The sequence below is a fragment of the Aythya fuligula genome, chromosome 4 (genome assembly GCF_009819795.1).
Source record: "Aythya fuligula isolate bAytFul2 chromosome 4, bAytFul2.pri, whole genome shotgun sequence".
NCBI lineage: Eukaryota > Metazoa > Chordata > Aves > Anseriformes > Anatidae > Aythya > Aythya fuligula.
The window spans coordinates 45,379,960-45,406,631 of record NC_045562.1 but is presented as its reverse complement, the minus strand read 5'-3'; the positions used below and the strand labels follow the sequence as shown (position 1 = coordinate 45,406,631).

Genomic DNA, 26,672 nt, shown 5'->3' with positions numbered 1-26,672 from the left:
CTTTTCCCCAGTTTTACAGTTGCCAAAAGCAGACAAATAGAACATATTTTTCAAACCTATTTTCTACAAATCAACCCCCTCTCCCCAAAGGTTTAAGCCAATCTCAAATGTTTTAGACTACCTAATAATAAACAAACCACAAACACGTTATGGAAGGCTTGTATTCTTTTAGCATCTGTGAAACCCTTGGTACATGGATAGAGGAATTTGCCAGAGGAATAAAATTTCTGTGAGTGCCGTTCACCCATCTTTCCACCCCCATTTTGCATTTATTTAACTAATCCACTAGACCAAATAAATAAACCTTCAAACAGTAATTAAAAGAAAAATATTCTATGCCATAGACATTACCAACAAAGAAGGATCGATGTCTGGTAGTATACCGGGTGGTGGCCGACAAAGGAGAAGAGAAACTTCTGGAGATGTTCCCCTCAGAGCAGAGATGACTTCCTATGGCCAGAGTTGGACTCAGTATTAGACACAGACACCAAGACTTTCAAGGCTACCACACCACTAAGACAGACAGGAGAAAGCACAAACCTGCTGGGATAAACCCTTCAGCGATGCCCCGTTCACTTTGAGAATGACGTCCCCAACTTCTATCTGCCCACTTTCTGCAGCAGGCTGCCCAGGAAAGAGCTTTTTCACCCTCACAATGGTTGAGCCCAGCTGCTCTGGGGTAAGATTATCCTCACGGCAGAAGCTGAACCCAAGGCCTGAGCTATTCTTCAACAGCTTCACCTCAAATGTGTTCTCTGCAAGAGAAAGAGTTACACATGATTTCCTACACCGTACTGGTTGTTACCAAAAAAAAAAAAGCAGCATGTGCTCTGACTCAAGATGTGACATTGCACACTCTCCCCCTCACATGGTTCTCCTTCACCTTCCAAGTTGCTGAAAGCCAGGGCATCTCCAAAACAGTCCATTCAGGAGGCTGTTACAGCCGAGTGGTGTAACCCTTCTGGCCACTGATCAGACATTTGTAAGAGAAGTAAGGGTAGATCCTGACAGACAAGATAAACCCCACACAGGAAGACGAAAAGCCATCTGAAGTGGCTTTGCCATCTGAGTAGGCTTCCATCCCTTTCCACACATCCCCAGCAGGAGCTGAGGAGTGCCAGCCTCTACTCAGCCAGAAAATTCTCACCTTTCCAGTCCCTCTTCTGGCCTCACCCAGCTCTTGATGTCTACTCTCATCTAGACAGGAACAGCAGGACCTACAGAAGCTCTCATACCTGAGTATCTCAACCTCTACTTGGAACCAGAGCTAGCAGCACCCCTTTTATCCCAATCTTGCTACCAACCTGGGCTGCAAGGCTGACAAAATTGGGAAACAACCAGGAGCAGTGAGAGAGGAAACAGTTAATAGTCACTGATTTACATTAACAAGATGAGAAAGGAAACCTTCACAACAAATGCAACAGAACAAAAAGTAAGAAACTGGTGCTTGGTAGAGATACCTACCAGCTTTGTCTCCTGTCTGCCTTTCTATTTCACAGAAGATAAGAGAAAACAATTATATAAAGCTAAAGGATGCTTTAAGCCTTCAGACAGTTTTCCTACAAGACCTGACCTGCAGTGACAAAGCTGTAGTCTTTGGCATTTGTAGCTTTTATCGCTGGTTTCCCCTGAGGCTCACATTGCCCCACCTGATTTGGAGGCGTGCACTGTGGTGTTACCGGAGCATGAACCTTTGCTGCTGAAAGTTGCCCTTTTTCCAACAGCAGATGCACCACCTAAAGGGATGAAACAATCTCTAGTTAAGTTGCAACAGTCACAGAGATGACACGGTTTATGTTTCTTTCTAATTTGTCAGTATCTTAAATTTTACAGCAGCAAGCTTTATGGACACCTCCCTCTCTCCCTCCCTGCCATGTCCTCAGTTTGCTCCTTATTTTAAAGGCTGTGAGCGACAAGTTCCATAATAAACTAACGGGCTTGCAAATTATTTGTCAAGGCAGAAGCAGAAAAGGTTTTCATCCAATAAGGCTCTGAAGGGGTTAAGAAGCATCAAAGATGGTGATTTTCACACGGGTAGAGGGAAGAGTTAAAAGCATTTTCTAACGTGTGCACAGACAGTAATCCTTCGTAGTTCTGGATGTGTGCAGTCAGTGGCTATTTTCAGGTGTGCATGTACTTCCATAGATGAAGCAGCAGCCATGAACAGCACTACAAGGAGACACTGCTGACAGACTCTAGTGCCTTCCAAAAAGGTAACACTCAACTAAAGCTACCCACACAACATGCAAACAGCTGCACACATGGAGGCCCTTGTGTTCCCAGTGGATCAGATTCAGGACCTTACTGTAGCATGCCAGAGCTGTTTTCCAACCCACACAACCCAGCTTCCTTCCTACGAAACTCCGGGTCAAGCAGAAACCAATGGCTTGCAGATCTCTCACCCACACGCAGCACCAGAACTTGGCTTGGATGGACAGAGAGATTTGGGACCCAGGAAGCAACAGAGTCTGAGAAATCACACCTGAAACAACCAGCACACTGCGGAGGATTCTTGTCTGTAATTTCCTCTATTTTTATTCCCTCATGAACAGCCAGTTTACTACAGACGGAAGGAATGAACCACCACCACTTACCTGCCCAGTGTTTCGCAGTGTTTCCACAGCTTGTTTATGGGTAGCGCCTTCCAAACTAATCCCATTGACAGAAAGCACACGGTCACCTACAAATAAATGATGAATCCTCTGAGAAAAATTAATCAGAACATCTGTAAAACATACATGACATACAGAAACCTTCAAGTCTCAGCTAACAAAGGCAGTTACCGAAGTAAATCCTCTCTCCCCTCTGTTCTCCGAGCAAAGAGAACTCTGCAACTCAACGAATCTGGGATAACAGCATGTCAAAGCCAGCATTAATTGTGAGAATGCTACCTGCCACAAACCTCAAAATCTTTATTAAAAAATATTTTAGTCTATAAGGGCAATTTTCTCTTTACTAAAGAATGAAGCCTGGCTTAGAAACATGAAAAATCATAGCAATTACATTGATTTTCTGTGTCAAGTTACCCTGCACGACAAGCAAAAGGCCACAAATAAAACAAAGCCCTCTCCATGGCTGGCACAGAGAAGTGTTCTGCATTACCACAGGCTGCATTAGGGAAATAAAATCATGCAGCATATTCCATATTTTTCCTTTCCACCAACCCTACACTTTTCTGTTGGTTCTGCAATTGTCTTAACATTTTATCTTCACCTGCAGAAGTACCTGTCAAATCATTTGAGACAGTATATAGAATTGCAAGTGCAAATGCAGTAGCTCGGGGAAACTGCTCTTCTTCTCAGTGCCTCCTCTAATTGTACTTTTATCCACAATATTTCCTAGCTTCTAGGCCACAGAGTACCCCTCAAGTCCACCACAGACAGTTATCTGTCATTTTGCACATTAAGAGTCTGACTGAACCAAGTGAAATATTACCTTTTTCTATTCTGCCATCTGCTTCGGCTGCTCCCTTAGGAATAATCGCTTTCACATAAATGCCACCGTGCCTTATGCTGGTATTTACACCACCCTAAAAGGAGAGCAAAATCAGGATTTGTCAGCCTTTTTGCAGTCAGAACACTGCTTAGTTAAATGCTGTGTCACACAAGGATAGCTGCACTCAGGAAGCACTCTGGCTACTGCCATGTATAAAGAACAGCCAAACCGTCAAAAGCAAACTGTTTCACAAAGCACGTTCCCACAGTCATGCAATTTGTTACAAGTGAAGCTGAGGTGGGAAGGCTGTAAAAACACAATGCTTCACAGTGCAGATGCACTCAGGGCAAACAGGTGCCTTTCAGCAAAAAGATGTCTGCTTTGCATGGGGGTTTAAGGCTTGCATGCACACAGGCGCTCCGAGATGCTGGAGAGCACAGCAGGCATCAACAGCCAAAGCAGAAGATGCACACCATGCAGTGTCCTACTCCGATTCAACATCAAACTAAGGAGAGCTGCCTTCTCTCACATCATAGAAGTCTGAAGGTTTAAGCTGAAAACACCTGCCCAAGCTCAAATGGCATTGCTTTTTGAGGGCCTTAGTGATTCTGGCTCACAGACAGCTAATGCTGCACCACCAGAGCTTCTCCGCAGACTCAGAGGGAGCCCAGCAATGTGTATATTGGAACATGAAGCTACCCAAAAAGCATTTAAGACACAAAAAAACAGGAGCTGTGAAAAACGTGTGCATCTCAGTTCTAAATCCTTCTCATCACCCCAAAGTGCCACTCTGCAGGATGGCAGGCCCTAAACACCAACTACCTTCAAAATTTTATAACCCAATGAGAAATTTCTCCACTAAAAATATATTTTTGATCTCATAGGGCAGTAACCTTGCAAGGAGGCTGTGTCAGCCAGGTCTAATTTGGATTTAAGTATTTTTTTTTTGCTTTCTGCTTTTTAACCAGCAGAGGGAGAACACAGAACACGATGCATGTACGCATGGAAGTGCTCTGATACCCTGAGGTAACACTACTCCTTCCACTGCCTGTGATGCCCATCAGAAAAGGTCTTATTTCTCTCCATTGCATGTTATTGGGTGGCAGGGGCCAAATACCATCTTTTTATTTGTCCTTGCAAGTAGTTTCTACAGTAAGATTCTACTAGGACTTTGGGGATATACCATAAAACAACAAACAAGGGTTACTTAAAAGGGGAGATGACAAAAAAGGGACTTAAAATATTATAATTTTTCAGCTTTGGTGAGATGAATTCTATGTCAGTAAAGTTGTATACTCTGCAGTGACTCCAGAAAATGTTTTGCTTCCTTGTAATTTAGTAATTAATGGGTTGCTGGGAGTAGAGAAAAAGAGAAAACATCTAAAAACCTTGTCAAACAGTACCGTGACACTTATTCCCAAGCCGTTATCTTTTTTGGCTAGTTCAACCTCAAAGATATCTCCAGGTTTAAGAAGTGCTGCAGTAACCTTTTTAGAATTCGTTTTGTGTGCTGTATTCGCTGAGGAAGATTCCTTTATTTAAAACAAAAAGCAAAAAGAAAAACAAAGAGAAAGGTTTCTGTTAGAACAGAAGTTTGCAGTTAAGACCCCACAGGATGAGCTTTTGAGTCAGATGCAGCCAAAAGGAGTCCACATGGGAAAGGGCCCATCGGTCTGACTCATAAGACTCATAGCTTTAACTCCTTTAATGCTGCAGTCAAAGTTTTAGTGCAGAAACATGCCTGACTTTCAGTGGCTGAGTCTTTACTGTCAAAGTGAGCTGGTTGTGGAGCAGAGAAACTTAACCATAAAACTTCAGTATTACAGCAGCCTAGGGTCTGTTGGATTAATGATTACAACTTCACTGAACTATCTCCATCAGCCAAAAAATAGGGATCATTGCAAGTTAGGGATGAATTCATAGTACTTTCTCATGTGCTTTCAGCAAGGTGAAGCAGCAAGCTCTCTGCCCAGGCATGGCTCGCTGCAGTGAAGTTCTTATTAAACAAGAGCATTTTTTCCTTGATTAGATAATTAACTCCCAAACAATAGGAGTTCAGCTACACATTCCAGATACATCACTACTAATTTATCTATCTAGGAAAAATTTACATTATCTTCCAGGTAAATTAATTTATCTAGTGGCCATTAATTTATTTAGTGGCCATTACCCCACCATCACACTGGACAAAACCAAAGAACTGAAAACATGTTCTCTACAGAATCAGCAAGAGCACTACACATTCATCCCAAAGCAGAATCTGCCTCAACTAACACATGCCTGTGATGTGATATTGGAAAGCTCTTGGAAGTCACAGGAGTGATTTTCTCCACTCATTTTGAACAAAATCACCAAACTAGTAGAAATTAGCTACTAGCATTTGCCATTAGCAGGATAAGCTGCAGGCTAGGCTGGCCTTCCCCCACACCCTTTCACCTTATTCACACCCACAGGCAGCTATTTCATTCCCACTCTTAACACCGATGGGAAATGCTTGTATGAAATAAACTATGCCTTTTTATCTGCCTGCTGCTCCTGACTGCTGGAGTAAGTTGCTTCATCCATGTCCGAATCTCCTCGGTCAGAATATTCCACCGACTCTACTACCCCAGGCCTTTTAATTTTTGCTCGGGTACTGTCAGACGACGATCTTCTCTTCTCATTACTTTTTGAAAGCCCAGTCTGGGAATCACTGTTGTTCTGAGGATCCTGCTGGGCTCTGCCACTTGCACGTTTGCCAAAGAAGCCGGCACTCTGGCTCTGAGACAGGCTGGCACTCTCAGTTCTGGAGTCCTGGGAGCTCATGCTCCCATCCCGCTTGGCTCCTGACAAACCGGACAAACTCCCTGAGACAGGCCTCTGGTGGCCACGGGACCGGTTGTGCTCTTCCGAAGAGGACTCCGCCTCATTGTCTTGCACTGACGACGGCCTCCTTAAATAAGTCCTGGCTCCGTTAGTGAGGTGTGCAGCGTTGGATGATGCTGAAAAATCAGGAGACAAGACAGTCAGGAGCTGCTGGTAACATCTTGTCTGCAGTATTATAGAAATTTCTCAGCTTACAGCCACGCACGGTTTTACCAGTCCATATTATGTAGAACACTTTCATCTTAAAGTGCAATCAGTGTGTCCTCACTAAAGGTTACCACAAGTTATCTTACTGCTAAGCTCAACGTGTCTGCTTTCAGTCCCAAAACACAACTTCAAGCATGTATTAGCTGGGTTTCCACAGAAGTGACTGAAGTTATGGGTGACATTTTATGGCTAGGTCAGTTGCTCAGATCAGTGAAGTAAAGGAAACAGAGAAAGGACTTTACAAAAGTTGTCAGAGAAGGCAGATTGTTCAAACTCAAAGAAGAACTCTTTAATAGTAAAGAATATTTCTCTCCTTACCTTTGGATAGCTTGTCCTTGGGCTGAGAGATAACAAGTGTCACATCTTCAGGTGCATTCTCTATAATTTCTAGTGCTGCATGATGGCTGACACCCTCTAAACTTGTGCTATTCACGGATATTAGTCGGTGTCCTGCACAAAATGATTTGTTCAGATACAATCTAACATACATATTTGCAGCCATCATTGATGACATGAGTGTGCAGGTCTGAACATATTTATGCAAAGCATGGAATAAAAACTACTAAAATTAAACTGATGCTAGGAAAAGGAGCCCTAATCATTAATAAGAAAAAAATCAACAACTGATATTTCCTTTTTTGAAACTGCCAAACCTTTCCCTGTTATTCTTTCCTGATTTTTTTTTTTTCACTCATTCAACCTTTTCCTTGGCCATAAGCAGAATGGATGCAAAAGCAGAAACTGAGAAATTAAGTAGACTGTGCAGTTCAGTTCAAGACACAGACTAAAACAAATAAGCACTGATATTACATAAAATCCATTTTCTCTTTTTAAATAGTATTAACAGGATTGCATACATTTTTCCCTAAAACTTGGTATGGATTGGGAGTTTAAACAGTTTTAAATTAGAAAGTACCAATGAAGAGATAGTATCAAATAAAACCTCTCTCTTTTTACAAATTTTCCATTTTCTACTCCTTCAAGTTTACAATTTTTATTGTGATGCTAATGTCTTTTATTTTCATATTGTTCAACTGAGATGCACATTACCAGTTTTCTAAGTTATCCTGAAGGGATCTGAAGAAGGGATCAAAGAGCCTCCCCTCAAGTGCAACTGTTATCAAATTTTTATAATATTTAAGGGACTGTCTTCTGCAGCCATAGATGGCAACTGCACTACATAGGTGTTTGGTCTTTTGTGTCATGCATACACCTCTGCTAATTTACAGTATTCACCTGGCTTTAGAGATCCTTCCAGATCAGCTGGCCCTCCAGGAGTAACTGAATGAATAAAAATTCCCAGATCAAGTTTGCCAGTCTTCTCTCCACCAACTATTTGAAAGCCTATTAAAAAAGGTCCAAAGCATGCAAATATGTCAGTGATCACAGTTAAACTTAATACACTGCAAGTCTATGTTTCAAAACAGACAAAAACTTAGTCATTCTAACATATGTAAAGTAACACAAAATCATCTATACCTCTCAAGGAATTCTACACAAAAGTAAACAATAAAGCTTTTTGATAACTTTACTGTGTTCTTGTTTTTTAAGTAAGCAGTTCAGACTTTGTCTAGCTGTCAGCTGTGGCACAAAAAACATGCACAAAAAGATAACATTATATATCCATTTGCTGACTGGATGAAAAGTATTTGCACTTAAAATGTTAGATGCTTTACTTAAATATCTGACCCTGATATTAAGAACTGGGTTCTTCAAAGCCCAGTTTTCTATACTGAAGTGCAACATACCTAGGCTTTCTTTTGAAGCTTCTAAGATCTATCTGCCAATTCTACAAGGCAAAGCTGGCAAAGATGTCCATGATCAAGAAACTAAAAGGTCAGAGATGACAGGTCTCCTCTACTCTAGCAGAACAGCAAAGTAACAGATTGCATGGGAAAGAAAAGGTGAAGTTCATATGAACTGCTATCCTTTTTGGTCAGCTCTTATCTTAATGTTCAGTGTTGACCCTGCACAATATGATCTTGTCGACTTTTTCCCTCTTCAAATTTATAAAATAGTCTTCTGTGGAATGACAGAACTATACCCTAAAGGATACTTCAAAGAGCCTCCCCTCAAGTGCAACTGTTATCAAATTAAAGAGAAAAATTACATGGGTTTACGAAAAACTACAACAACATGAGGAATGGAAGCCAAATATCTCAGCTTCCAGACTCATTAAACCTCAAACTCACGTTCCATTCAATGACATTACAAGAACACAATTATTTGTTAATAGCTTTATAAGGTTTTCTCTTTAAAACCTCCAAGTTGTCATGACTGCGAGGTGTCCACGTGTTACTGAACACAGAGACAAACTTCAAATGCTAACTTCTACGATGATTATTTCACAATAATCAGAAATGTTATACCACACGTAATATAGAGAAGCCAAGAAACAGGCTTGCTTAACACCAAGCAAGTCAGTAGCACGTGCTATTAAGAAAGCCTAGGCTTCTGCATCTTAAACAAATGCCTTAGAAATCCAGCCCATGTCTGTTTTCCTCAGTCCTATGATAAATACTTAAAACAGAACACCAAAACTGTATTTTATTTTCAGCTTCAATGAACATACAAAATAACAAACTCAACAATTTTAAAGTCACTTACCTAAACCCATTTTTTCATCCTTTTTCAAGTTCACTAAAGTGATCTCTCTTTCTGGCGAGGAAACTCTGCTCTGTGTTGTTTGCAGAGAGTCAGCTGAAAAGCCAACATTTGCTGATCAGGCACGAGGTGAACACTTGCACATGCACATCCTTTTAGGTTTGCCTTTAAATCCTATTCCATAGAAGAAATTAGTCCTCTGATAAACTGAAAAGCTTCCCTGAAGCAGTGGGTCCAGCTTGGAAGTTCCAAGCCACGTATGAGTAAAAAAAAAAATATATATATAAAAAAAACTTGCACCTCATCCCATCTTCAGCAGGTAAAATCTTTGTTTCCTCCTAAGAAAAGCACTTAGTATAGTCTGAGCTCACCTGAGCCTTAAATCTTCAAACTGATAGGTCTCGGTTCAGCCAGGTATATAGTCCTGTGGTTATGTACCCTGCTCAGGGACACAGGGCTTAAACACTTTGGTAAAAGTGAAACTGAGGCTGAATATATTAAGGTCCTGAAGGTTAAGAGTAAATTCTTTTAATGACAGTCCTTTGTTTAAACAACAGTCAACATTAGAAACATCTTCTAGACCCTATCTTGTTTAAATTGACTTCCACATTTGCAGCTCTAAAGGCTGGTGACTCTGCCACTTCTCAAATCTGAACACACTCACGGTAGCTTTATGTGACTTATGAGTGTCCTCAGCAGGCTGAAACAGGCCCAGGCACTTAGGAGACAGAAGCAGCATGATTTAGGAAAAATAAAATAAAATAAATAAATAAATAAATAAATAATAATAATAATAATAATAGTAATAAAAAGCCACCACCACCACATCTCCTGCAATTCAGAAAAAGGCAATGTATTCTAAGTCTGACCTCGTGACTTTTCTACCTGTTGAAGATGGAATTTGTTTAGACTGGACAGTTAGCTCAGTTTTGCTGTAAATGGTAGAAGTGCTTCCACAACAGCAGAAACCTAGTGTGCTCTGCACATCAGTAACAAACAAAAAAAACTGATGCGAGAGAATGTGACAGACTTCTCCATCTGGAAAAAGGTTATGATCCCCACTGCAAAAGTCAAAACACAGTCTTTTGGGACCCTACAGCATCATTAGCCTCACAAGTAAGGGAAATGAGCTTGGAAGGGCATGTTAGGTAACACAACTTTCCAAGCGTCAGACTGAACATACACTCTCCACAGCAGAAAAGCATTACACAAATGTAAAAATCTCCCTCAAAAAGCCATCCAAAACAAATAATAAAAGCTGTATCTAGCAAAATGTTCCACATCCAACTAAGTGGCAGAAGTTATCTGATTTAAGAATAGCCAAGAAACAAGACAGGTTCAAGTGAAGCACTTGACAAGTACAAATTACAAGTAACTGCCTGAAATAATTAAATGGACATGCCATTTATCAACTTACTGCTCTCTTTTAATGGTGTTGATGTTGGAAGATTTCCAGAACTATTCATGCTAACACCTGCAACATGAATGCAAGTATTAGACATTATTGTTTTTTTTTCATAAAGCTACGGAGAAGCTTCAGACATTACACAAAACATGCATGAGCTCATACACAATATCGGATTATTTAGTTGAAAAAATGACACCAAAGAAGTTATGGTTTAGAAAATTGTGGTGGTTAAAGTACTTTGGTCGCAATTCGAAGTTAAGAGAGGGAGGTAGCTCATGCAAAGACAAAGAATTAAAGAAAGGACAGAGCTTTGGCCTTGACAGCCACTCTTAACTTCAGATAAAATTAGCAGGGCTTTAAGGAAAGGCCTAAGTCAAAGACTAATTTTTGTTACACGATTTCATGAATATACCTATCTTTATAAAGCAACAAAACAGTAGCCTTGTAAGGTTTTAAACAGTAACAAGCAAGTCTGGGCAGTAACAAGCTACTTGGACCAAATATTTCTATTCAACTTGGTTTGCACTTAGGACCATATTTTCTTTGGAAGAAGCAATGCCGAGTAAATACAGCTGTCCTTTACACAGAATGAAATAATAAATGTACTAAGTTATGGAATTAAATGAGGTAAGACCATCTAAGCTTTTTAGCAAAGCAGCGCAGACTTCACACTCTAAACCCTGAAGTTTCAGCTGATGAGTTTCATCCACAAGGAATGCGTGTCCCCCAGCAGCAGCAATGTCTAACATGTAACTAAGATGGTTATTGGACTTGCTGACCCAGAGATCATGGGTTAGCACATGATCACAAGACTAATTGTAAAGCTAAATGCACAAGATACATGGCTGCCATCAGTCTCTACAGAAATTCCATGCCTCATCTCACTTCTGAGCAGCTGATGCTCTGAATCCAGAAAAAGCTAGGTTCCCAGTTCAGCCCTTGTTTTGTGTTTTTGTGTTTCTAGTCCTTGTTTTCTGGTTTTAACCAGAAATTCATGAGAGCGCTACTAAAAATTTATGTTTGATTAAGTTTTGATGATTAATGATTAAGTTTAAAAGCATTGATTAAAAGCAATGATTAAGTTTAAAAGCATTCAGCTTGGTTTTTGGTGAACTTGATTTTTACCATCTGCTAGGACTTATTTGTGCAGTTGGTACCATAAACTATTGATTCTTTGCATACCTGTGTAGAGACTGGTTTGTTACTTTCTCCATAGGAGTATTTTTTTGTTTCTTTGCTACAGTTATTCTGGAACTACAGGTGATGTGTCTGGAGTACTTTAACAAGTGATCCCTTTTTAAAAGTCCAAATATTACTACCACTTAATATGTATATCAAAGCATTACATCTGAAACAGTCTTAGAGGTTAGTTAGTAAATACCGCAATAGAATTTTTGTATGCTGACCTACAACATAGGCTTGACCAGTATCTTCAATGGATGATGAGTCCGATTCATTTTTCTTTCTTTCAGGACTTCTACTTAAACCTGCATGAGATTTTGAACTTAAAGGGGAGAAGGAGAGAGGGGGAAACCAGACAGAGGGAAAAGGAAATTGGGAGAGGGAAGGAAGGATCAATGTAATAAAATAATTGTATGAATAATAAATCAAAACCGATGCATATGTACATTGACTGTACACAAAGGTATTTCAGGGTGGTCAGAGAGACTCTTACTTGCTCAGTTTTAATGCTCCTGCTGCCGATCCAGTATCAAATTTTGGCATTTGCTGAAAGACTCTTCCCATTATGTCCTCTATTTTTTGGGAGGAAGAGTCCAAAGCAGCGATAATATTTTTCTTTGGAGGGTAAACCGAGATATGGCTCTGACTCAGATCATGAAATGATTTGCTCATAACCCTGGGCCTGTCTTCCCATGAAGTCTTCTCGTTCTTGTCCTTTGAAGAGCCAGGAAGAGGCTGGAAGAGCGAGAGCTCGGAGCAGGACAACCTCTTCAGAATCTCTGCTTGAACTGACAGAGGTCGGACAGCAAGTCGGTTCAAAGTACTGCTGGCCAGGCTGCCAGTACTGATTGCTCGTCCCATGTTAAATCCTTTGACGGACTCTGCATGAAGGTTTAGGCTCCTAAATGAAGCTCGCTCTGCAGTTTTTTGTTTTTTTTTTAAAGAAGAAAAAAAAATCACATTATAAACCAGAGCTAATGTGACCTCTTCGTATAGGGCATGCATTTTAAACAACCAACTCAAACAAAGCTTTTTTTTTTTTCTGCAGCCATAACACCCAAAAGTATGCACCATCAGCAGGTACATAGATATGCCATCCATGCAGCTTGCTCAAAACACAAAGTATGGATTTAATGATAATATGCTAACCTAACTGTATGCTACACCGAAGTTCAAAAAGACTAAATTGAAAAATATTTATCCCCTTATTAGTACAAAGATTCATACTTCCCATTAAACTGCCGCGCCGCCTCATGAACAGGCACATCACTTCTGTCTGCGAAGCAAGTCATCTCTGTCGCATCTCAAGCCAAGTGAACTGTAAGACTATACTTCCTTCAACCTGCTCGTGCAATTATTTTCCAGAACTTGAACAAGCAGCACAGCCCCACATCCACACTACCAGATCCCACACAATTTCTACCCAACCACTGGTTAACTCTCTTCACAAGTCCCTGACACACTTACAGTCCTGTTGGCTAAATGTGGCAAAGTTTTGGTAGCAGAGGGCCATAGGAGTGGTTTCTGTGAGAAGGATCTAGAAGCTGCCCCATGTTAGGTAAGGGCCCCACTGCTGACCAGAGCCAAGCCAATAAGCGATGTTGTTTGTATCTCTGTGAGAGCAGATTTAAGACAGGGGAAAAAATGCTGCGCCAGACAGCAGCTGGGAGAGTGAGAGGGGTGAGGAACAGCCTTGCAGAAGTCCCCTGCGGCCTGTGGTGAGGCCCATGGTGAAGCAGGATGTCCCCCTGCAGCCCATGGAGTACCACGGTGGAGCAGGTGGCCCTGCACCGACGGAGGCTGCCGCCTGTGGAAGACCCCTGCCGGAGCAGATTCCGGGCCGGACCTGTAGCCCGTGGAGAGGAGCCTACGCAGGAGCAGGTGATCTGGCAGGAGCTGCTGCCCGTAGGGGAGCCAGGTTGGAGCAGTTTTCTCCTGAGGGATGGACCCCGTGGTACGGACCCATATCTGGAGCAGTTCTGGAAGAGCTGCTGCCTGTGGGAAGCCCACGCCGGATCAGTTCATCAAGGACTGCATCCCGTGGGTGGGACCCCACAGCACAGGGGACGAGAGTGACCGAGAAGGAGCGGCAGAGACAAAGACTGACCACAACCCCCATTCTTCCATTCCCCTGTGCCGCTCAGGGGGAGGAGCTGGGAGAGTGTGGATGGGGGGAAGGCATTTATGTTTTTTCCTTTGTTTCTCACTTTTCTAGCTTGTTAGTAATAGGCAATAAACCTTACTATCTCCGTATGCTGAGTCTGTTTTGCTCATCACAATAATTGTTGAGAAATCTCCTCGTCCTTATCTCAACCCTTGAGCCCTTTGCATCATATTTTCTCCCCATTCCTCTTTGAGGAAGGGGAGTGGTGGAACTCGGCTGCCCACCCAAATAAAACCCCCACAGCCTGGCAACGTCTCTACCTGGTACAAGAACATCAGTTCACTCAAGTGAACTTGGGGACTTCCCCTGCCAGAAACATCCTAAACGTTCTAGCACAGAACAGACAATGAGGACTGGGGTTTGCCAGACTTTTTGACCCCTGAAATCCCAATTCCTTTAAGCAGCAGAGAGGTTTTGGATTGTAGTTAAATTACTGTATCAGCTGAGTCGTGGGAACTGTCTGGGTGAATATTCTTAGCTGAAAGCAAACCTGAGATAATACAAGCTAGCCTAACCCCCCCTCATTCAGAGCAAAGCTGAGCTGAGCCCACATCTATTAGCCTAACTGCCTCCTAAGGCTAGCAGGTAAGTTCCTGTGGCTTGGCTCTCACACAGCAGCTTGATAAGCTGTGGCAACATGTTTGCTGGTTAGAGCCTCTAAAAGAAACCATCTGAACCCTTCATCAACTTCACTGATGTCCTGGAGACAGTTCAGAGGGAAGATGGAGGAAAAGCAATCCTCAACCATGTGGATAACTCTCATTTTCTGTTAGCTAGTGTTTTAAGCTCCACACATGCAGCTGGGAAATAAGCTGCTTTTGGAAGCAGCAGTGTAACTTGTGAGGGAAATGTTACTTTTTGGTAGGCATCATCCAGCAGCACTACCGAATGCCAAAGCATTCACCACTGCAGAGCACATTTGGCAACCACAGCCTCAGCGCTGCCATTTGAGGAAGACATTCCTTCCTCCAGTACATGTCAGAAATTAACTGCAACAGTAACTCAAGTCTGCTCTGTAATAAACACACAGATAGAGAGAAGGTTTAGTTGTGGAGCACGTTTTGTCAATTTAAAATGTGAATTAGCATACAACTATCACCTCTCTATCCACATCAAATAGCTGATGGGCAATGTAAGAATGGTTCTGCTGGATCAGATACGCACAAATCTGTTTCCTGACAGTGACAGAAGCTCAGTGATGCTGGCTCTTGCTGCGTTCACATCCTGAGGAAGAGTACCCCCATAAAACATTTTAAGGGCTCTATTCTTGACCTTGTACGTAACACCCTCTGACAATACAAGACTGAATTTTCCGATGGATTTCAGGTGAGTGTTTTCTGCCAACCCCATAACTGAGAATTCTTGCATGCTCTACAATCTTCCTTTGTAAAACTGCCTTAACCCTTCAATCTTTGTGGTTTTCAAGAATCCCTTTCAAGAACCCAAAAGATCGATCTTAAAACTTGGTGCCTGGTTCTGTTTGCTGCATTGACACAGAAGTTGTGCATAAAAGAAGTGAATATCCCTCAAGTTATAGCTAATATCCTTGCTTATGTGCCATAAAATTGTTCCTTACTTTTTTCCCTGAACTCTGTGTCTCATCTCTTTTTATTCATGCAGAAAGAATGTTATCCAAGAGGCACTCTCCTCTTATTTTCCCAACCTATTTCTTTTCATTAGGTTTGTTTATGTTAAAATGTTTTTTCCCTGGTCACTGAGGACACTGTGCAGCAAGTGAAAAACATGCCATGGAACATCACAGGGACCAACAAGTGCTTTCTGTTACGTCTCTGTCCTCTGCTATATTCCATGAAATTTCATTCACTGACATTCACTCTCTACTTACAGATGCAGCAGCATGAAATGCTCCCTGGTTTATTTGTCCTAGTGAGTTCACACAGTTTTATCTGTAATTCCACACGATCAAATCAACACATTTCACATTAAACAAAATCTACAAATCACTTTTACGATTTTTTTTTTCCCCCCTAAAAAATACCAAAAGCTATTCATCAGATGGGAGAGCACTACTAATGACCTATTTTTAGATTCCTTTTATTTAAAAGGCTGACAGCTCTGTACAGTTGCCAACTCACTGTCTCAAACTTAGCTAGTAGATTCTCCTTATACATTCTCTCTAAATGTAGAGCTACACATGTAGTGTGAAGCTGAAGTCCACTTTTTTCTCCTCATAAATATAAATATAGACCACTATTAAAAACCACCACAGTCCTTACCAATGTCCTGAGTGTCTTGGTTGCTCTGCCTGGTTCTCATCTGTAACTGGAACTTATGCTGGGAAGAGCAGAGGTGCAGAAGGTACTGACAGGTCTTGCTATTGTCAGTCTGAAACGCATGCTTGATACCATCTGATGTGTTCTGCAAAGTTATTTTCTTCTTCTACATGATGGGGAAAAAAAAAAGTTTAAGACAGTGATTTCTTCTACCCTATGAATAATTTTTTATTTGCTTTTGCATAATGATACCATTCAAACTTTCCTGAAAAAAAAAATCTCTCCCATCGATGGGAGAGATTTCTGTTTAAAATAGGCTTTGAAAGTAGTTTGAGCTTTACAAAGAAGCACTTTAAAGCTACTTCTGGGCTAGCTGAGATGGTACTTCATTATTATTTAGTCTCTGCTGCTGTTACTGCTGAATAGCAACTAGTACTGTCACATTTAGCAGGATGAGTTTTTGAAGAACCTCTCTGAAATTTACAGGGGCTGGCACCACTCAAGAGAAGAGGAACTATAAACCCATCTATTTATGAAATCTATCAGCTAATGCTTGAGGTCTTTTTAAGATTCTTGAAACTTCAATTGGCCATTACAATCCTAGACCAGGCAACACAAGCTGCAATTTTTCAATATGGTATCAGAATTAGAAGTACTGTTTTCAATACCTCCATAAAAGCAAGCATTGGCAGCTCATTAACAACTGACACACAACCCCCAGTTTAAGGTATGCTCCCTGAAGTTGGCTGGTATAGCCCAGACCAGGTGTCTCACCCACTGCCATCCAATATACCACTTAGCTTAACGACTCTTAAACACCTCAGCTGACAAGCAAGGTTGGTGCAACAACTCTTTCCAGAGAGCACTGGCATTTGCCAGTACGCAGTCCTCTGACACAGAATTCTCGCCCTAGGGCTCCTTCACTTCTCAGGTGCCATACAGCAGTGTGGGCAGGGTGCCCAGAAATGCACTAAATGGGTAGAGCTCTTCCCCACACTCCCAGTAGCCTCTGATCTATCTTTGTATTAGTTCTTTCCTAGACAACAGGGAAGCCACGTTTCATACCATTACAGATTTGCTGAAAAGCACTTCAAAATACAGGTGCTAAGATCTCTTCTGAGGCTGGAACCTGAGCAGCATAGAACACACGCTAGTAAAAAAGGAAAAAAAAAAATCAAACAGAAAGAGGCTGACTTACACTAAAGGATATTTTCTTTGTCTCTCTCCATGGGAAGCGTAGTACAGGTGTGCGAGCACCATTGTGAACCTCAAAAATAACAACTCCTTTGGAGCACACTCCCAGAAGGATACCTGTTTGGGATCTCTTCTCAGGCAACACATGATGAAGATGAATGCCATATTCTGTGAGCCTCTGACACAACTGCATAGATCAACGCAAAGAGGGACTGAAGTTAAGGATATATAGTACAAGTATGAAATATATATATTTATGTATACATACGGATTTTGGAAAAAAAAATATTGCTCTTCATCTGGTGATTCCACTTAGGTTATGAATGTGATGCTAACACATGTCAACACGAACAGTTCTAGATGGTTTTTAAGTCTTGGCAGTATCTGCTGATACACTGCCCAAGACTACAGCAAAGGATTCATTAGGATTCTTTACAAAATCTAACAACTCAAGTATGAATAATGAAAACTGGAATCAAACTTTCCACTCATTAATTGCTAAGAATAAATTGTAACCAGTCAGATGCACTTGTTGTGTTAAGATATTTCTCAAAAGCAGAATTAGATCTACGCTTCCATTCCATGATCACAGTAAGGCATCCTCACTGCTGAAAGACGTAGTTTGACTTACTTTGCACCCCCAGCCCTTCTCGCTGTCTCTTCAGTACTTGCTTAAGGGACTGATGCAACGAATCAAACAAGGAAAGCCAACTGCTCTCCCTACCCCGCCCCCAGCCAGGCTTGATTTGGGTAGGATCAAGTCCCCAGCTCTTGCTTGCTCTAATTCCTGGTGGTTATAAGAGCATTTCTGCTACATGAAGAACAGCCGAGACCACCTCTGCTGCTGCAGTCTCTGAGTGTGCCGCTGCAGTGCAGAGAGTGACTCTGGAAATACAGTGTAATAGTTACCCAGCGTCTCAGATGCTTAATTCATTTTCAGCCATTGAATCAAGGCAGGACCGGATCATTATCTCATGAGCAACAGCAGCAAAGCCCATAATTATACATGTATTTCTTAATCAGTCCTTTTAGAATAAAGCAAGAATGTCTGCAATTATAGTTTTCCTATCATCGTACACACTATCTGCAAAAGAAAGTCTGCTTGGTAATGTTTCTGGCTCACTTTATACTATGTGTCCTAACTAGCATAAAAGGTATTAGATCTAACAAAACTTTTCATTATTTAAATTCTCTTTTATCCTCATAGCAGAAAGAATAAACTATGTAGGGCATGCAGGCTGTGCTGCCTCATAATCATGGCTTCCTTTAAAATGAACACAAGGATCAATAGTTGCTTTTAATTAACCTATTTGAGTTAAAGCAAGAAGACTACTGGTGGTGAAAAAAAAAAGCATAAGGGATTTCCTCCTCATCTATTACAATTTTTACCCCACTTTTAACAATTAATCTTTTGAGATCTTTTCAGCTTTCTTCCTTTCAAGCTGGCTTCCTCTGATTTCATTTGAAGTCCATGCACTCAGCTTCTCAAAAGGAATTTCATGCAGTCAGACTAAGGAAGCAAACAGTTACCACTTACCTTCAAGAACTCCAACTCTGTCTCTTTTTCAGAAGCACCCACGTAAGTGCTGTGCAATTTTGGCAGCTCTTCCTTGATGTAGGATGTATCTAGTTTCTCCATCACTCTAGCTGGGACATAGTGTTCTAGTCTGAAATACGACATGCCATGCACCTACAACATGAAAAATTTTTGTGACAGCGTTTCCATACGCTGCAGACTATACGGGCGTGACTGAACTAATTTAGCTTTAAAGTTAATTTTAGGCAGAATTGCACATTTGCAAACTCAGACTGAGTAAGAGAAGGGATTCAGACTCCCAGCTGTGACCCATAGCTTAGTTTCACATATAGTTTCAAAGCCCATCCAAGCTGACTCCACTTCTACTGAATAGGAAGGGTTCAACATCTAGATCTTGAACCAGGTTCTGGGACAGCCCTGTGCATGTCCTCTGTTAGACCGTACGAAAACTGCAGTTGTCAGCAGCATATTGGCTGACCTTTTTGTCTAGGGCAGAACTGCAAAGCACGCACGGCTGCTCACAGTCTGTTCTTTTATTAAGCAGCAAGAACACAAAGAACAGTTTCTCAGAGATGAAATTGATTACCTCTGCCTGGTAATCTCCATACTCAGCTTGAAGAGCTAGGGATGCTAGTAATAAGGCTGTCTCATCATCACAGTGCATCCTGTCTTCCAGGATGTCCTTCCGCAGCTGCAGATAATACTGGTGACAAGTGAGAGTATGCCTAGAAGAAGGAAAATACAAAAAACCACACCGTCTTTGGTACTCTTCCTTTCAGGAATTTAGAGTGTTTGATTAATATCCAATTTCCATACTTAAATTTAGGGCTTAAGAGGTTAAAAAGATGTTCATACACTCACTGTATAAGACTGACATCATCCACAAAAAACTTGATGCGAAAAAACAGAGTGAAGTTGACAGGGGGCTTGTTCTTTTTCTTTGGTTCTTCTTTCCATCCTTCTGGAGCTACTTTACTTAGCTTTATGTCAGGATCAACGAAGAAAAATTCATTGTCTGCCATGAATGTTAAGGAGAAGCACGTGAGTAAAAACATCACAGTCAAGTAACTTTTCCAGCTGGAGGATCAAGACCAGATTTATAATTCTGAAACTCAGTTTTATACAGTAAGGTTTTCTGATGGCTAACAAAGGCTTATAAACGGAATGGCTACTGAAGGGAAGAAACACTGAATAACAGTATTAGAAATAATTCTTTAGTAATGACAAAAAAAGGGGAAGGGAAAAAAAATAATATTCCATGATACCCATGAAATTGGAGCTACGGCGTCTTTAAAATTTTAAATTTCTTAACCCGTAGGAATTTCTGATCTGTCATTCCCTCCCTCCCTTACTACTTATGTCCAAATTATGCTTCTGCAAAGTATTTTCAAGGCTTTCTAAACTGCCTAGGGCACTGGGAGGCTGCCACAGACTGAGAATGTTCTCAGGCTGCTAAGGTTTTCTATCTCTTGCCAGTACTCTGAGTGCTACAGTTCTGCACTAGTCCACTAGAAGAGAAAACAGGAAACTTGTGTCTCAACACGTTAGTTCTGCCAAAACGACCTTCCCCCCAGTGAAGAAAAAGAACTCCAACTTCTGGTCTGTTCTAACAGCAAAAAATAAACGGTTCAGAGACAAACCTTTTTTAGCTGAATGCAACTCCCTCTACACCAGGAGCCCTATTAGTTATCCCAGCACCCCACAAGAGGCTGCAGCATTGCTGAGAGCATATTATCAGAACCCAAACCCCCCTCACATCCTCTGATATATTGCTGCATACAGAGCAATACACGTTGTGAAGGCAGCAAGAACACGCAGCAGCCAAAAGGAACAGGCTGCCTGAGCCGAGACGCCATTACTCAGGCAACCAAACGATTTTAAAGAGTAGAATTTTTCTTCATTGCAGAACATGTTTTGCCTCAGTACAAAAGCATGTAACTCAAAGTAAATGCCTCGTACATAGCAGGCAGTCTCTGATTATCTCGTCTCAACACCCTGTACTTATTGCTTTTATTGCTCTATACCAGTCTACTACACAAAAAGATTATTCTTACCTCTTAAAGTAGCCAGCCCAAATAAGTGATGCTCCACTAAGCCAATATGGGCAACAACCATATCAAAGACGTCTTTACATATCGTTTTGGTGTCACAGGTCAGCTCCAGCTTCTGCCCACTTAGAAGCATCACATTTACTTTCCGCCTTGTGTCATCATTCTTCCCTTTCTTCGTCTGCATTGTGTGAAATAAAATATCCCAATATTCACGCTCACGGTAAAGGTGCATTTGTTTATTTGTTCGTTAAACTTCCTACCCCTACCCCTTCCACTGATTGCACAGCCCCTTTCTTACCAAGATAGACTTAGGTAGATCCAAGGAGATAAACGGCTCAATCGTCATTTTCACAAACTCAGGGCCAAAGAAATTCTGCAAAACACAAGCATATGAATGAATACAAGTGTATGAATGAACACTGTGTTGCTCGAACAAGAGACCAAGGCACAGTTAGTTCCTGCCCTGTACACACTAAAGAGGAACTGAAGGCTGAAGCTGGAAAATTGTTATGAATTCCTCACAGGAGCTGGTCAGTTTGAACAATCTTATTTTGTCAGCATGCATGCCAGATGTGCTGGCAGGCTGCAGTGTTGATGACATTGCTACTCTACATGTTTTCCTTCCTTACCCGGGTGAAAAGCTAACACTCTGATATGACTTGTCTTCCTTGAAAACATAGGGCTGTGTTTTGCATATTAGGACCATCTGGGCTTATTTCAGTAATCTATGCCCTAACATTGCTAAGGTTTTCTGCATAGGCAGCAACTCTGCCTTGACAGATCTGTGCCTGCAACACCCAACTCTCCTGTCTTGAAGTCTGAAATGCTTCAGTCTCATTCTGTCTGCTGGGTTCAAACAGAGGTTCTGGCAAATTTCTATCTGCCTGTAGGCAAATAAGCATTATATTTGTTCTTCCTGTGAATTACAGAAGAGCATAAACTGTCTAAACCGTTCAAAGAAGTCCTCTGCACAATACTGACTTGAATATAGCCTTAAGGAAGTGGTCCAAGATTCACCTAAATACTTGTTAGTTAAGGCCTATATGAATAAATTGGCCAGAGTGCTAGGGACTGGAGACACACAGACTCTTAGCCAGTATGATGACTGCAAATTCACCTGCAAATCTTGTATCACTGTTTCCCATGCAAACAAAAAAATGAATTCAATTAACTGAAAGCAGCAGCAGAGGGCATCAAACTGTCATATCCTCTGAACATCATCCACTCCATTTACCTATGTCTCTGTCTCCCTCTTTAATCTTATACGTCATCCACATACCAAGAGAGCTGGGAAAGAGAGGGGCAGTTTGCACAATGAGTCAGGGTGAACCCAAGCACAAAATGTGCCACCTTTTTGCCATTCTTTCCTTACCTTCCCAGCTTGTTTATTAAATAACTACCAATGGTGGTGGAACACATCTACATTCCACTAAGAGGAATCGAATACTGGAAAAAATATACCTTATCCCCATCAGAGCTCTTGATTTCTAAGAGTTAAGTCTTTCCTATCAGGGCAACACCAACCACCTAGTATTTCATCTATTTATGGCAGGACCCAGTTTATGAATCCCATATATTTCAATTTCAGTCATGACATTGCTCCGTTTCAATGAAAATAAAAGAGTTCACCTGAGATCAAGGCATTACCCTCAGTTTTCTTTGAGTCATGGCAGTTTCCAGGGCTATTTCTCTCAGTGGATCTCTGGTGATATCCAGCATTGAGGACCTAATTGCATCTCCAGGGTAGAGGTTCGGTCGGGACTGCCGAAGAGCCATTCTAGCTTGCAGTTGCATCATTTCTTCTTCCTGACGCTTTAGCATCACTTCTTGACTTATAAGATTGCCTTCAAATGATGTTTCATGCTGCCTGTTACACAGTCAGAGGGGATAAAAGACATTACGGGTGCGATTAAGACATTCCTCTGCATTAAGCACTTATCAAAGTTGAAATCCAGAAACATAAACAAGCTAACCAATAATACAGTAAACTCAACATTCATTCAGCAGCCAGGAGATGAACAGGGTGTTCTTAGACAGAAGCACTCCACAGCAAGCAATCGGGATGGAAAATGAGTAGAACATGCCGAGGTTCTACAACTGCCTGTCTTTTATCTGTATGAAAATAAAGGCTCAACTGCAGTTAAAAAAATACTTGACGCTACAAACCAGTGGAATCCACACAAAACCAGGCAATCTACAGGAGGAAGAACAACTGAGTCTGTTCAAGCAGGGCCTGTGAAAAAGGCATTCTTGAAAAGATGTTGTAAAAAATAAAAAAGAAAATAAAAGTGTACATGATATGGGTGTGTATTGCTTCAATCATTTCCTCTGCAGCAATTCTTTACTAACTCCTTGCACAAGACTGGATTTTATTCCCTGAACTTTTCCTGAGCAGGAAATATAGCTTAAAATATTTGCTATCCTTTACTTGAAATATTGACTATATTTCACATTTATATAAACATTTCATATGTATCAGCATCTTAAGTTATTCTAAATACCATACTAAAATGTTTTAATCATCTTTTTTTTTTTTTTTCCTGGAAAAAAATAAATGTTTCTCTTAAACTCCTAAGAATGACTTGGGTAATATATAGGCATGACAGTAAATGAAGTAAGAGTCTAAATGAATCATTTGAAGGAAAGACGTAGAAAAGAACAAAAATAAAAAGCCACCACTGTTTCTGTGGAAACAGCAATCTAGCCTCCAGTTCTTATCTCAGCAAATAAGGATCCCCAGTATCCTACCAATTTTATTCTAATTAGGAAAAAATCCAGGTCTCATTTTGGGTAAACAACCATCTTTATTTGAAAAATAGGAAAAAATAAACATGACTTCTCTCCCTGTCTCCTGTACTTACGAGTAAAAACACCTTTAAACCCCAAACTAAACAGAAATTAATCAGGGCTTATTGTTCTCCCTCTGTTTATAGAGCTACACAGACACAATTTTTCAACACAAGTAGATAGGAGAAACTAACAAGAAGCTCATCTACCAAAAAATACCTTTAACAATGCAAAGGCACTTTGACCAATACCAAGCTAAATTAGCTCTGTTAACAACTCTGCCAGCTAAGTTAACAACTCTATTTTTCAGCTAAGTTAGTTCTGATGGCACACTAGAGCAATGAAAAACACAAAAGAAGAAAGAAAAAAATATTTTGAATCCTGTACACCCCTGCACTTAAATTTAGGAATAGAGATGAATTTTACGTAAAGCAAGTCCTGCACTGACACTTTGTAGTAAGAAGGTAACCTACAGACTTCTTAAGACAGAAAAAATTATCATTAGTTTCTTTTAAGTAGGCACATAAGCTTGATAAATGACAAATCAGTTACCAAGTAAGAGAAAAGGCACCTGCCCAGACAGCACAGTTGTCTATGATAATCTGTGGGCATAATTTCAAATCTATTTCCATCATCTCGGAGCAAAGCTTCTAATGAGTGCCAGCAGCGCGAACCGTACAGCACGTCCTCATACATTTTCTGATATTGAAGTTCCATCAACCAACATACAAAAAATGGTCTTAAAATAAGATTTATGTTATCGTGGAAAATTCCAAACAATAAAACAGCACCGATGTGCAAAGAACCGAGCAAAATAACGCAGAGGTTCCTCAAATGGAGTTTCAGGCAAATTCTTGATGAGTTACAGAGAAACTTATTGATGTCAGCCCATTATCCTTCCCATTGTGCTGGGCTTTCCTAGCATTGCTCCCCTTCTCCCTCCCCTGCTTCTTTTTGCAGCAGACTTAATAATGTGCACCTAAAAGGCCAAAGTAATAAGGAAAGTGCTCAGACCTGCAAAGACTTGTGCACGAGCCTAGCTTTTCACAGAGAGAAGGCTTATTAAGATCAACATAGTCTGTGTGGGAATATTCACAATGAAGTTAGTTAAATACGCCCACAAGCACTCTTCAGATCAAGGTCTAAGGATGGGCTCCAAAATGAAAAAAAAAAAAAAAAACACTACACAACACAAAACCAAAACACTTTCTGAATGTAAATATCTGTGAATTATCAAAGTTGATATGAAAAAGTGAGACATGTTGCAACTGGCTGTATCTGAAAACACTTGCTAATGTGAAAACCACCCCTACTGCTGAAAAAATGCCTTTTTAATAACATATAGATAGATCTGTGCAATGGCAATCATAAATTACTGTGCAAAACAATCTTGTTATGCTGGTTTATCTTTTTAATTCACATGCATTTCTCTGAAAACGTGAGTGGTGGCAGGGAGAGGAAGCTCAAAAAGCTGATGCTTCAGAAGTTTTCCCAGCTCAGGACATAAACGCTGACACCACCCAGAGAAAGCACACTCCAGCATCCCAGATAAATACAGTAAAGCCAGGCTTGGGCAGAGAGTCTATTTTCCATGGAGGGTGGCAGCTTGATTCCCTCTCCAGGTCCCAAGACAAGAAATACATCTTTTTCAACAGCAGAGAAGATACTGCTGACAGATCCAGGCAGAGCTTTTTTGAGAAGTTTGGAATAGGCAAGTGTTATTACTGCCACAAAAAAATCCCAATGACATTCCTAACAGATAGCAGTGTGCTTCCTATGGTTCCCCATACGGCAAGTTCTTGGCTGCTACTCTTTATTTTCATCCATGTCTGGCTGCAAACCACTGTCTGGCAGTTGGGTATTAACCTAAGGTGGCAGGTGAGCAGTCACCTGGAAGGCTGACTCCTGTCAAAGCAGCAAGTGAATTCACTCCTCACCTAGCGTACTTACCGTGGCATGAGCACATACTGGATCACAGAAGGAAGCAAGCTGGAAGAAGGGGAGCAGGTAGCATTCTGCAATGAACAGTGCAGTGCAAAGGTTAGGAAGAGATTGAGAAAGATGGATTCGCAGCGGTAGGAGAGGACGGAGATGCAAATGGAATCTAGCGGGTAACTGGAAGGAAAAGGCAACAGGAGGAAGAGATCCATGTCAGCTGCTGCTCCTAAAGAGAAAAAGGAAGAAATAGTAAAGGAGGAAAAAGAGATAAAAGGACAAAAATAAGAAATACGAGAAGCAAAGAGGAAAAGGTCAAGTATCCATTGTGAAAAGGAAAGCATTCCGAGAAGTTTACAGGGTAACAACTGTCACAGAACACAAGAAGGGCTTGGGCTTACTCTAAAATTACTAAATAAATAAATAAATAAAATCTATGGCTTATGCTGGTTTAGGAGCAGGCTGCTTCCCCCAACCAGCACAAATCTTGCTGCAGTTTAACCACATTCTTATCAGCTACTGACTCCCTCAAATTCAAATCCCCCCATTTGATATACACCTCACTTGTATGAGATTTATTCCATGGATAATTAAGCAGACTGCCTCTAAGGACGTGCCACAGGAGCAGTGAATTTAAAACATACCAAAGTACAGATGCTATCTCTGAATACAGAGAAAAACACTGTATGGCTGCAGGGACTCAAGTTATAGGTTTGTTTACATGTGCCTCCCCAAACCATTGAACTCTGAGAATGTGCCCCCTGGAACTACTTGTTATCAATGATTTTACTCCGACAGTTTATGGTTCTGAAATTCTGAAAGTCGTGGTCTTCTGCAGCACGGAGCATCCTGAAGGAGTGATACACAATATGCTGGATACAAATAGCAGGTTATTTCCTTGGAAATGTCCCTGCTGAACCAGCTACCATCCATCAGTGGTGGTACTCCTTTCCACACTCCATACCACCGCGAAGTTTTAACAGCTGTTGGAGAAAGACACAAAGAGACAGACAGACAGACCTGTCTTCTGTTCAGCGCACATAATTAACAGAGATATTATCTAAGTTTT

General features: G+C 41.1%; 1 protein-coding gene across 9 annotated transcripts in view; it reads right to left on the bottom strand.

Annotated features, from left to right (window-relative positions):
• The window catches only part of PTPN13 (protein tyrosine phosphatase non-receptor type 13), a 136,260-nt gene that overhangs the window by 18,267 nt on the left and 91,321 nt on the right, over window positions 1-26,672 (bottom strand). For 6 of the 9 annotated variants that reach the window (XM_032187307.1, XM_032187308.1, XM_032187310.1 and 3 more), the window contains 21 exons: window positions 22,529-22,748; window positions 21,180-21,254; window positions 20,885-21,059; window positions 19,692-19,845; window positions 19,417-19,555; window positions 18,831-18,983; window positions 17,298-17,480; window positions 16,103-16,265; window positions 12,195-12,618; window positions 11,926-12,023; window positions 10,529-10,585; window positions 9,115-9,207; window positions 7,744-7,851; window positions 6,826-6,957; window positions 5,950-6,416; window positions 4,824-4,967; window positions 3,436-3,529; window positions 2,595-2,680; window positions 1,574-1,736; window positions 541-755; window positions 352-450 (listed from right to left, as the gene is read on the bottom strand). In XM_032187307.1, coding sequence (XP_032043198.1) covers window positions 352-450; window positions 541-755; window positions 1,574-1,736; window positions 2,595-2,680; window positions 3,436-3,529; window positions 4,824-4,967; window positions 5,950-6,416; window positions 6,826-6,957; window positions 7,744-7,851; window positions 9,115-9,207; window positions 10,529-10,585; window positions 11,926-12,023; window positions 12,195-12,618; window positions 16,103-16,265; window positions 17,298-17,480; window positions 18,831-18,983; window positions 19,417-19,555; window positions 19,692-19,845; window positions 20,885-21,059; window positions 21,180-21,254; window positions 22,529-22,748 — 3,442 coding nt within the window. Of the gene's footprint in view, window positions 1-351; window positions 451-540; window positions 756-1,573; window positions 1,737-2,594; window positions 2,681-3,435; window positions 3,530-4,823; window positions 4,968-5,949; window positions 6,417-6,825; window positions 6,958-7,743; window positions 7,852-9,114; window positions 9,208-10,528; window positions 10,586-11,925; window positions 12,024-12,194; window positions 12,619-16,102; window positions 16,266-17,297; window positions 17,481-18,830; window positions 18,984-19,416; window positions 19,556-19,691; window positions 19,846-20,884; window positions 21,060-21,179; window positions 21,255-22,528; window positions 22,749-25,618; window positions 25,670-26,672 lie in introns of those variants that run through there. The other 3 variants (XM_032187315.1, XM_032187311.1, XM_032187313.1) reach the window with 3 other exon arrangements.